This window comes from Solanum tuberosum, unplaced genomic scaffold (genome assembly GCF_000226075.1).
Source record: "Solanum tuberosum cultivar DM 1-3 516 R44 unplaced genomic scaffold, SolTub_3.0 scf00195, whole genome shotgun sequence".
NCBI lineage: Eukaryota > Viridiplantae > Streptophyta > Magnoliopsida > Solanales > Solanaceae > Solanum > Solanum tuberosum.
Genome location: NW_006239116.1, coordinates 411717 through 424541, shown reverse-complemented (window position 1 = coordinate 424541; position 12825 = coordinate 411717). Strand labels below are relative to the sequence as shown.

General features: G+C 32.6%; 2 protein-coding genes across 3 annotated transcripts in view; both read right to left on the bottom strand.

Annotated features, from left to right (window-relative positions):
• LOC102600177 (uncharacterized) overlaps nt 1–39 on the bottom strand; it is a 3305-nt gene extending 3266 nt beyond the window's left edge. Inside the window, exon 1 of the mRNA XM_006355116.1 lies at nt 6–39. Within this exon, the coding sequence (XP_006355178.1) occupies nt 6–39 (34 nt within the window). The remainder of the gene's footprint in view (nt 1–5) is intronic.
• A 117-nt stretch (nt 40–156) lies between these two features.
• Nucleotides 157–6744, bottom strand: LOC102599841 (uncharacterized). 2 transcript variants are annotated; one of them, XM_015312203.1, is made up of 5 exons: nt 6555–6744; nt 5864–5927; nt 1282–1569; nt 1085–1184; nt 157–994 (listed from the first exon to the last, which is right to left on the bottom strand). In XM_015312203.1, exons 3-5 carry the CDS (start codon nt 1482–1484, stop codon nt 284–286), a joined length of 1014 nt encoding a protein of 337 aa, XP_015167689.1. In that variant the 5' UTR covers nt 1485–1569; nt 5864–5927; nt 6555–6744; the 3' UTR covers nt 157–283. The 2 variants fall into 2 exon arrangements, with proteins under 2 accessions (XP_015167689.1, XP_015167688.1); XM_015312202.1 differs by lacking the exons at nt 5864–5927; nt 6555–6744 and adding an exon at nt 1639–3143.
• Nucleotides 6745–12825: the final 6081 nt, after the last annotated feature.

Genomic DNA, 12825 nt, shown 5'->3' with positions numbered 1-12825 from the left:
CTCACCTTGAATAGAATTTCTTTGTCTTTTTCTTGCCATTTCAATAAAATTTGCTCAAGAGCTATGATACCTGCAAATTGAAAAATATTTTCTACAGTCCAAAAGTACAAAAATAATATCTAACTATCAAGTTAAATAATAAGACACATAAGCATATGAATAACAAAACACATAACCATACGAGATTTTAACAACTGAATGACATAGTAAAAAACGCAAAAATTTATATTGTTCAATAACAATCTAAATTAAAATAATCATAATAACATAATAGTAATAAAAATTAAGATGTATCATCATCTTCATCAAATGCTTCATTACATTCCAAAGTTTGTGGGTCGATCTCTATTCCTGGTACTCCATGTCTAACCCATTCAATATCGTCTTCACTTTCAAATGTAGTGTCATCCAATTGTTGCTCAGGCCACAATTCCATATGGCCTTCCTTATGCTCAATTGATGGTGTATCTTCACCTAAATCATAAAAACCTCTTGGCTTAAATTTAACAACAATTTGCCACTCATTTTCCATTGGATGATCGACATAAAAAACTTGTTGAGCTTGAGAAGCAAAGATGAAAGGTTCATTTGATAAATGTTGTTTTGTGTAGAGTAGATGATTAAAATTCACAAGAGTAAATCCATAATCATCTTTCTCAATAAGCCCTTTATTGTTGTTCACCCATTTACAGGTAAATAATACAAACTTGAACTTCTTGGTGTAATACAACTCAATTATGTCTGTGAGGATCCCATAAAAAGAAACATCTGCCAATATGGGATTTTTATCTCTTGCACTCGCATAACTTTGAGTGGTAGCTTTTACCATTATACCACTATTTTGAGTTTTTCTCTTGGCATCACGAGATTTTGTTAAGTATCTAACTCCATTACATATATATCCCGTCATCCTTTTTGCTTGCTTTGATGGGCCAACAGCTAAATGTTGAATATCTTGAGGTATTTGTTCACCAGCCAAATGCATCTTCTCAACCTACCATTTAAAAGTATAGTTAAAATTTAATTTTTTTATTATAGCTATAGTAATGCATATATGATGATATTTTAGTTTGTTCATAGTTACATGATTTCTAAACCATATTTGAAATTTTTCATTGTGAATCCGATCCACATCATGTCTTGATAGACGAGGATTTCCCTTCTTGATTTCTTTTATATGTTCTCTGCAAAAGTAAAATACATTTATACTTAATAGAAGCACTTGTTGATTCTATTACTTAATAATTAATTACTAAGCATGACCAATGATTTAATACTTACTCACGATATGGAGTTGTGGAGGCAGCATTAAATAAAACATGTTTGTGTTCTTGAGCATGTGTAATGTCATCAAGAATAAATCCTTTCTCTTTACTTGATCGACGACCCTCCAAATCCATTGTTTCATTAGACAATGTATTATTTCTTAATGGTCGATTAGACTTTGTCTCCACATCATCTAAGTATCTTGAGCAGAATGTCATGATCTCTTGTATCCATTGTCCCTCTGCAATGCAACCTTCTGGATGACTTCTACTCCTTACAAAGTTTTTAAGACTAAGCAAGAACCTAAAGTAGAAAATTAAAAGAATTTCAATACAATTCTTTATAATCAAAATGAAAATTATAAAATGATACCTTTCAATTGCCCACATTGAACAATATTGGGATGGTCCACCCAACATTGTTTCTTCAGCTAAATGGATGACTAGATGTTCCATGATGTCAAAAAAATATGGAGGAAATATTCACTCCAAATGACAAAGAGTTATTGCAACTCGATCTTGGAGCTTTTTCTAATTCACCTATCTTCATAACTGTTGAAGAAATGCCCCTAAAAAAATTGCTTAACTCAATTAATGGCTTAAGAACATTAACTGGCACAAGATTCCTCAAGGCTATAGGAAGGAGTTGTTGCATTAAAACATGACAGTCATGACTCTTCAATCCATGCATAGTGTGTTGTTTAAGATCAACACAATTTGATATATTTGAAGAATAACCATCTGGAACTTTCACATATCTTAAAACTTGTAAGAGAATGTCTTTTTGTTTGTTACTCAATGTGAAACATGTAGGTGGTAGATAATATTTCCCGTTAGCTTTTTTCTTAGGATGCAAAGCTTTTCGGATCCTCATCTCTTGTAAATCCAAACGAGACTTCAAATTGTCTTTTCCTTTGCCATCAACATTCAATAATGTCCAGAATATGTTGTCAAAAACGTTCTTCTCAATATGCATTGTGTCAAGATTATGACGCATCATATTGTCTTTCCAGTATTCCAACTCAAAAAATATGCTCCTTTTGTTCCATATATTTTCCAACACATTACCAACATCATCAGCATCCCCCCATTTCCTTTTACGAGATTTGGCCAATGGATCTTTTCCAAATTTATTTCTAATATTCTTCATTTGCTTAAGAATCTCAATTCCTGACACTCGTTTAGGTGCTACCTCCAATTCTGCAAGGCCATCGAACGTAACTTTATCTTTTCGAAACTTGTGACCATGAGGTAACCATCGTCTATGAGACATAAAACAATACTTCTGTCCATTTTTCAATCTTCTAAACTTAGTCTTGGTAAGACAACAAGGACAAGCATATCTTGTTTTCACGCCATATCCTGATAAGTTACCTAGTGCAGGAAAATCACTGATTGTCCAAAGTAATGATGCACGCATTTGAAACATGTGATTATTTGATGCATCATAAGTGGAAACACCAATCCATAATTCTTTTAACTCATCAACAAAGGGTCGTAGATAGACATCAATGTCATTACCTGGAGCACGAGGGCCATCAATAATCATTGATAATATCATATATGGTTGTTTCATGCACAACCATGGTGGCAAGTTATAAGGAATCAAGATGACCGGCCATGTGCTATGTGAGATAGACATAGACTTGAATGGACTAAAGCCATCTGAAGCCAGTCCAAGTCTAAAATTTTGAGGATCTTGAGCGAAATCAACATGTGTTTCATCGAAATTCTTCCAAGCAATACTGTCAGCAGGATGTCGCATTACCCCATCTTTAGTGCGACCTTCTGCATGCCATCTCATTTCGGTAGATGTTTTAGTCGACATAAATAGTCTTTGAAGTCGTGGTATCAATGGAAAATATCTAAACACTTTTGCTGGAAATTTTGAACTTTTTGAACTATTGTTGATTGATTCACCTTTAAATTGTTTGTATCTTGGAGCTTTACAGATCTTACAATTTATTTGATCTTCTGTCTCATTCCAATAAATCATACAATCATTTGGACATGCATGTATTTTTTTGTACTCAAGCCCTAAATCTTTAATAATTTTTTTGAATCATTAAAGGACTTGGGTAATGTTTCACCTTCAGGAAGCACATCTTTTAACAACTCTAGCAACATGGAAAATGAATTGTTACTCCACCCATTGAGACACTTCAAATGTAAAAGACGAACAAGAAATGAAAGTAGAGAATACTTGCTACCCGGGTATAACTCACGTTCAACTTCTTTCAATAGTTTAAAAAATTCTCCTGTCTTCTTATCAAACCCCCTATTATGTTGATTTGAACTACCCAATCCATCAGTCCCACTAGTGTCCATATCAACAAAGCTAGATGTAGGAGGAATTCCAAATGCTTCATGTAACATGTCTTGCATTTCATCACCTTTATCTAACTGATCCACACATATTGGTGAAGATGATTTCTCACCATGAAAAATCCAACTAGTGTAACTAGTTAGAAATCCATCAACCACAATATGTTCAACAATCAAATCTTTTCGAACAAATTTCATATTACGACACTTTCGACATGGACACAAAATTTCAGAGGCATTAGTCCTATCTAATGATGCAAAATGAAGAAAATTGGTTGCTCCATTCTCATATAAAGGATCAAGCCTATTGTTTATATTTATCCAACTCTTATCCATTAAGAGTATAACCTATACATATAGGAAATAAAAATCAATTAAAAAAAATAGACATTCAAAATCAACTAACAATATTAATGAAATAAATAAACGAAAGCAACCCTAATTATAAGCAGTAATCATAATACAATGATCATGATGGAGTGAATTTTTATGAAGAGTGCTTCTGTTTCTATTTATTTTTCATATATTTGCTAAAAATTGTAGAAAAATTATCTCAAGTTGGTCATTTGATAATCATTTGTAGTTTTATATCACTGATTAGTTCATATAAAGTGGTCTTCTAAAAATAAGCTAACCAACCACCTAGTAGGACTATGGTAACCATTCATGATTTATTAAAGGGGGTCTATCGCTGATAATATTATTTTGATTCAAGAGATGGTCCAAAATATGAAACTACAATATGAAAGGTACAAATCCTAGTAACAATGAGATATTAAAACTTAACACGACCAAAGCTTAAGATAGATGTTTAGTGGGAATACTTCTTGGCAAAAAAACACTAACTCTTACCGCTGGTGGTAAATCTGTTATGCTAAATTCTGTTCTGACCTCTATCCCTCTTCATATTTTCTCTGTGATACAACCTACTAAAGGCACCTTTAAACAAATTGATAGTCTCATGGCTATCTCTTTTGGGGTGAAGCTGATGGGAGGAAGAAACACCATTGGATAGCATGGGATGATCTATGTTACCCCTACGTACTCAGACGGGGGAATTTGAATGAGGGAGATCCAAAGTTTTTGTGACTCATTTTCGGTGAAGAACTGGTGGAACATTAGAACTAACAACTTACTTCTCAGAGAATTCCTCGAAGCCAAATACTACAAAAAAATTACACCACATGGCTAGAAAAGGAACTAATAATCAATCCCATACATTGAGAAGACTAATAAAAATCAAAGAACTTTCTGAACCGAATATCTTATGGAGTATTGGAGAGGGCAACGTGTTCTTCTAGTGGAATAACTGGAGTTTCAAGCAACATTCACCAAATAATTCAAATGCATAACGAACAGAATATTCAAAAAATAAAACAATTAGCCAAACGAAGTTGATTGGACTATCCAAGAATGTTGTTGACTCCACTAAAATGCATAATTTTAAGACCACAAGTGATGAAACAAAATAGAACAGATTCAAACTAAAGCATAAGAGCATAAGTTAAAATCCAAAAGTCTATAGTGTCAAAAAAAAACACATACTCGTACAGATTCAGAAGTCAAGATCTACCAAATCAAAAGAAAATACAAAACACACAAATTATTAGATCCTACAGAAGTTTTAAAAAAATGAAGCACCAAACTTGAAGAAAAAGAACATTGAAAACACATTAAAATTGAAGCTTAAGAGCACAAGTTAAAATCCAAATGGCTATAGAATCCACTAAAGCACATATTTGTACACATATCTGTACATACTCTCATATGTCAAAATCTACCGAAATTGAAAGAAATATACAAACCACAAAAATGATTAGATACTACAGAAAGGAAAAAAGCACAAAATTTGAAGAAGAATGACACTGAAAACACATTAAGAACTGAAGCATTAGATCAGCACAAGTTAAAATCCAAATGACAATAGAATCCACTAAAGCACAGACCTATTTTTTACTGATTGAGAAGTTAATATCTACCAAAACTGAAGGAAATATACAAACCCCACAAATCATTAGATATTATATAAAGGAAAAAAGCACAAAATTTGAAGAAGAATGACACTGAAAACACATTAAGAACTGAAGCATAAAATCAGCACAAGTTAAAATCCAAATGACAATAGAATCCACTAAAGCACAGACCTATTTTTTACTGATTGAGAAGTTAATATCTACCAAAACTGAAGGAAATATACAAACCCCACAAATCATTAGATATTATAGAAAGAAAAAAAGCACAAGATTTGAAAAGAAAAGGAACAATGAAAACACCTTAAAACTGAAGGTTAAGATCTTCCTGCTAGCACCTTGCCTTCTTTTTCTCTTAATCTTCAAACTGTAAATCAATGGCGAAGTTTCATTAAATCAATGGTAAAACTTCAAAAGATAGATAGAATGTAGGAAGGCGATCTGTGTGATGATTACTTAATCTGTTAACACCATATAAGAAGTACTTCAAGAACACTAAATCTAGTTCTAAGGTACAAATTTCTGCAACAATCTTCAAGTTATTGTAATTAATTCTATATCTTCAACTATCAATTAGTAAGACCTAAATTAGAGAATAAACTTGCCTCAAGCGCTGCCAAAAAGAAACCAAAAGAACTAAAACCCTAAGAACTTTGACTTCAAACTGTAAATCAATGGCGAAGTTTCATTAAATCAATGGTAAAACTTCAAAAGATAGATAGAATGTAGGAAGGCGATGCGTGTGATGATTACTTAATCTGTTAACACCATATAAGAAGTACTTCAAGAACACTAAATCTAGTTCTAAGGTACAAATTTCTGCAACAATCTTCAAGTTATTGTAATTAATTCTATATCTTCAACTATCAATTAGTAAGACCTAAATTAGAGAATAAACTTGCCTCAAGCGCTGCCAAAAAGAAACCAAAAGAACTAAAACCCTAAGAACTTTGAGCATAAAAGGAACTAAAAGGAGGGAAGCCAAAAATCTTACCGCCAATTTATTTTCCCTTGTATATGTTGTACTCCAGATTTTTTCGCTACAAATCTGCGATATACCATAATTTCCATAGTTTTTTAGTCGACCCAACCAACTTGAACAAAGATTAAACTTGATTTGAAGGAAGGACTCAACCAATTTGCACAAAGATCTCATGGGCTAGGGTTTTTAACAAAGGGTTGGAGTTCTTTCTAAATGGAAGGATGACTTTTAGAAAAAACAATTAGCGTTTTTTTATTAAAAGGGAGGTTTTTTTAATGTTTGCTATATCTGATGTGGCCTTCACATTCTAATAACTTTATTTAATTTTTTATTTTATTTATTACTATAACCTTTCACAAGACTTGTTATTTTAATATAATGAGAAAAAAGTCTAATATACCCTTCATTTCTAAAAGTGTTTCATAATATATATATATATACCCTTTTCTTCTAACGGATTCATTAAAAAAGTATTTTTAATTAATTTTTTTTTCATTCACACTTCTTTCTTTTATTTCTCTTATTTTACACCAAATAATGAAAGAAAAATGAAATAAGAATAAGAAACTCAAACAATAACAATCAAAGAAGTCAAAAAAATAATTTATGTGTGAAAAAAATTAAATACATAAGTTTTTTAAATATTACAAATCAAAAAAAAATTAATTTTATCACTTTTGTAACGATAGGGGTATATGTGAGTCACTTTTGTAATAGTAAAGGGTACATATAAGCTAGTTGCTTTTAAAACGAGGGGCATATCAACTCAAATTGACAAAGTTCAGAGGTATATTGGGTCCTCTTTTCCTTATACATAATATAATAATATACACAGTAGCCTTACACTACCTACTATCAAGGCCAAAAAATTTAATTTGGCCTGAATCACTTACCTCGTTAAGAATCCCTCTAATTATAATTATAAGGGTGAAAGATGTAAATCCTTAGTCACCAAACGTACGTATAGAGAAACCTCTCGAATAATGTTAAGCATGTCTTTTAAAAATAACAAAAATTCACCCCTATATATAGGGATAATCTATCCCAAATAGAATAGGATTCAAATTATAGTTTTATGGAAATAATAACTATGAAACTTTTAAACTAGAAAACTTTTGAAATAAGAAACTTTTAAACTATGAATCTTTTAAATAAGGAAATTTTAAACTAGGAAACTTTGGCTTTGTACATTCAAAGCTTTAACATGGACTTCATGTGACACGAACCAATTTTATTTCTTTAATATATTTGACTTTGCCTTATTTTGGACACTTCTTCTGTAATAAACATTTTCTTATTTTTTATTGAAATCTGTCAATATTTATGGAGGCAAACCATCGATCGTGGGAAAATTATTTTACTTTCCTCCTAACTATAAAAAATATTATTAAGTTGTTTTAACTATTATATAAGTTATTTTTTAAATCTATTCAGTTAGGGTGTAGGATTTAAATGATTTTTCCTTCAAACTTTTGCGAATTATTCAAATTGGTCCTTGAACTTTATGAATGGTCAAAATTTCTCCTTTATATATATGTTGTTGTACATACATTAACCCATAAGGGAAATTGAGTCATTTTGATAATAAGGAAAGCAAAAATGAGACTTTTTAAATACAAGATAAATTTGTGATTAATCGTGTAGTTCATGGGTAAATTTATATCTTTGTCGTATAAAGAATGACAAATAACTTTAAAAAGATTCATATTTCAAACAATAAATGTAAATGACGGTAATTAACGATTAATAGTATGACATGTGAAACATTTGTAATAATGTAGACCTTTGTTGGCAAATATCAATATTTTAACGACATTGTTTTCCAAATACCATTAAAAATAATGACACTTACCAACAAATGTCTTATTATATTGGACATTTGTATAAAATGTCGTTCTTTTAACAACATTATCACAAAATGTCACTAAAAGAAACGACATTTGTTGCAAAATGTTATTATTTTAACAACATATTTTCAAAATGTTGCTAAAAGTAAAGACATTTTTTGCAAAATGTCATAATATATTTGACATTTGATGTCAAATGTCATAAAAGAGTGACGATTCTGACCAAATGTCATTATTTTAATGACATTTTGCATCAAATGTCATTATTTTAATGACATCTTGCATCAAATGTCATTGTTTTTGCGATATTTGTTCATAAATGTCAATAAATTCTTTATTTTTTGACATTTATTTCAAATGTCACCAAATAAATGTCGTCATATCTCTACTTTCTTGTAGTGCTTAGTAAGTACCTCATAGTATCCATGCTAGTAATGAACTTAGACATACTAAAAGGGGTATATCATAGGGGTCAAGTTATAAATTAACTAAGATGTGCTTAAGAGAGTACTTCATAGTGTTCTAAAGATGAAGAGTGGAACTAGGTTCCAAACCAAGAAGGGTTAGTAAGAGGACCTAAAAGTAATACTTAGAAAGATTAGTATTATGGGATGCTATGATTGCATTGCACAAGTATGACTTAGAGTTACTAAATATAGTAAGTTAAGATAGGATTGTGCCATAGTTGCCTTCCTTACTATAGTTGACTAAAGGTGAGAGATTTCCTTAGTTATGAGAAGATAAGTGAATAATGAAACCAAAGTAGGGTAAATATGACTAGGATGACTTCAAAGTTATGCTTAGGGTGAAGGGTATTATGGGATTCCTTTCATGCATTGCACAAGTGTGCTATGAGGTTGCCTAGAAGTATGATGCTCTTATGTTAGTGAAACCTAAAGACTTAGACTATGCATGTAGACTATGATTAAGATGACCAATAAGGGATACATGGATTGGGTAGTATTATGGGATGCTATTCTTGTCTTGCACTTGTATGCTTTTGAGGTTACTTTAGAATGGTGCTATCATGATATAGAAGACTAAGAGTTAATTATGTTTGTATGATACTTATGATGATGAATTGACTTATTATGATTATGATGTATCTCATATGCTCATTTACCATGTTTATGTTGACTTATGTTTATATGAGGCTTATTTGGAGATTATGGTATGACTATGATGACCATGTTTATATCTATGATTATGGTTTTTATCTCTTATGATTATGTCTTATGTTGACTAACCATTTTGAGATGCTCTTATGATGTTATGTTAGCTTCCATACTTAGTACGTTTTGTACTAACGCATATTACCTACATTCAAATCAAATGTAGGGATTGGAGGCTAGAGTTGCTTGGAGATAGATTTCTAGGAGGCTAAGGAAGATTGAAGACTTGGTGAGTCCTCATAGTTTTGATGACGAACCTATTTACTTTGTCATGTCATTTTATTTTAAGTTTTAAGACTTTGTATGGGCTGCGTCCCTGAGACTTTACTTCAAAGTTGTAATAGATGGTTTGAGACATAGTCTAGAAAGCTTCCGCACTCTTTTATAAAGATTTACAATTATTGTTTTAAAAGTTTTAAACCCCTTTGTATTTTCGATCAACTTATGTTATGATTATGCTAAGGGCTTGTATGAGACCCCTTCGGGGTCAAGTACGCCATGTCACGTCTAGGGGGTGCTCTCGGGGCATGACACTTATACTTGAAGAATCCCATGAAATTGAAGAAGAAACACCATGAAATCCTCAACCCTAGCTTGAACTTGTCCTTGACCTCCAATGGAGTTTCTAGAGAGAACATTTTTGGAGGGAGGGTTTGATTTGGGGAAAAGTGAATAATTAAATCAAAAGCACCATATTAATATTTTAATACTCTTAAAATACTTAAATAACCCCAAAATAGTCGTCCAAACACTTAACTAAACAACTAAAGAATTTACCAATATAACCTTACCTTGGCCGAACCCACACAACTTTTGCAGGTCCAATATGCGGACCCCCATCCACGGACCGTGGATGGGGTCATAGACCGTGCTGTTGAAGTGTGGTTCGTGACTTCAAGGTGGTTTGGAGCTCCTTGACCTACGGAGCAAGTCCACGAGCCGTAGATCCATCTACTGGCCGTGGATTGCATCCGTGGTTCACCACATTATGGTAGCTTGGTGGTTTACCTTGGGGTCTTGGGGTTTAGACTTAGGGTCCTCCTTAAGGACCCTTAGGGTGGTCCTTGGGGAGTCGTACCTTGACGTCTAAGCCCTAAACACCTCAACCATGGCTCGGGACAACACTACACACCAACTAAACTCAAGAGGAACACAAACGAACACACGTTAGGCTCTAGTGACACTAGTTCGATTTTAGGGTCGTTACAATTTTCCAAATTTCGCCACCACTAAATCGTTATCACTTTGCCATCATCACAAAAAATAACCTCCATCACAACTAAAATGAAAAATAAGACCACAAAGTTTTAATTTGTTTTAGAAAGAGAGGAAATTTATATGAAAATTTATAGCCGAAAAAATTCATTACTCATTAGAAAGAAAAACCCAATATATATATTGGGTTTTCTACTGATTGAATTTCCTAAAGAAGTTTTTGTTGATTTAGTTTAAAAGGAAGTTTTTAGGATGTTTTTGTTGGATTTTAATGTGAAAGTCTTTATGTTAGGGTCTAAATTTAAAGGATGGGTATAATGATAGAAGAAGGTATAAACAAATAAAGAAAGATAGGCAAAAATTTGAAGGAAAAAATTAAAATGATAAATACAGTTGCAGGCGCGTGTGTGCCACCTTTTGGATAAAAACTTGGTTTTTACCTTTAAAAGAGGTAATAATTCCACTTCAAAATAATACAGAGGTTCATAGAATCCCCGCAAAGTTGAAATGTATAATAAGAATTTCCATCAAAGTTTGTGTGTGTTTTGATCCCTATTCCCAATAAAGTATTTATGGATCCAAGTGGCTTCATTCAATTAACTTTTGCACAAGTAATCATCAATATAGGGAGGGGAGGTAATAGGAGCCCCACAAATTTGGAGTGTGTAACAATAATTTTGGTCAAAGTTTGGGTGTGTTTTGAACCCTTTTCCCTTCTAATAAATCAAAATTACAATTAATATATACAACTCATAATTGTTAGAGAATTTGGAACTATATCATTCTCATATTTGAAAATACATTGAAGATGAAAAAAAAACTAATGTGGAGAAGAAAAAAAAATTCGCAACAAGAAACGATGGAGTATCTGTAACACCCCGGAAATTTTATGACTTAAGTTAGAGCCTCACCTTATGAATAAGGACTTAAACATATTTAAAGTGATGTTTATAAACCTAAAGTAATGTAATTGACTTGGTTTGGAAGATTAAAAGTCTAAACGTCAAGAAACGACCACGACGTCCGGAAACTAGAGAAGAATGTGTTCTAGTGTGTCCTTAGGTTTTGTGCAGGTTTGGGAGTGTCGTATGATGGTATAATCTTGTAAAAAGGTTTAAATTAGGTAAATATATGTTTATAGGGTCAAAATGTTCGAATACGACCCCCCGGGGCCACCCTAAGGGACCCTAAGGAGGACCCCAACCTTGACCAATTCGCAGCTTGCAAATAGCACTTAGAGGGAAGAAGTGCGCGTCGTGGACTAGTTCCCCAAGGAGAAAAAGTTTAGTTCGCCACGTGGTCGTGTCGTGGACTCTAATGTCTTGAATTTTAATTTCAAATATCTTCAGGGAAAGCTCCGCGTCGCGGACTTGTTCCACGACGAAAATGCAGAAATTAGAAATCGATTTTTACTTCATTAAAAAGTTCAACTAAGTGAGGGGTATTTAGGGTACTTTAGGGGACGTGTATATAATGATTTTAAAGTCAATTTACCTCACTTTTATCACTCAAACACAAAACCCCAAAGATCTAAACCTAAAGTTCCTCCTTCTCTCTACTCTCTCTCTTCTCAAGAACTCCATTGAAGAAGATTGGAGCTTCAAGAAGAAGATTGGAGCTTCAAGAAGAAGACCAACTCTCCAAGGTTTCAACTCGGATTTTCGTGGTTAATTCATCAATAAGGTATGATTTCTTATTACTCTTGGGTTCCTTTCCCCAAGAGGCCCCTTCAAAATAAATTTCAAAATCTCCAATTTCTAGGTTTCAATCCAAAAACGTGGGTCTTCTTTCGAAAGTTAAATTGATGTTATAAACTCACTTTGATTGATGTTATATGAACAATTATGGATGAATTTATGTTGTATTGCTGGTTTCTTGAAGTATTCCTCATGAGACCCATGTTTCTCCTTCTTTTCCTAATTCTAACCCTAGTTTGTGTTGGATATCGATTGAAGGCTATGAATTGAATGTGACGTTATGTAATTCATGTTTGTATGGTGATTCTACCCTAGGTTATGTATAATTTCTATGAAATTAGGATTGAGTCTT

Coding starts and splice junctions, on each gene's coding strand:
- LOC102599841 (XM_015312202.1), bottom strand. CDS start 1,721: ATGGAACATCTAGTCATCCATTTAGCTGAAGAAACAATGTTGGGTGGA. Junction 1,570..1,638: donor TCAATGTGGGCAATTGAAAG/GTATCATTTTAT, acceptor TTTCTACTTTAG/GTTCTTGCTTAGTCTTAAAA. Junction 995..1,084: donor AAATATGGTTTAGAAATCAT/GTAACTATGAAC, acceptor TTTAAATGGTAG/GTTGAGAAGATGCATTTGGC.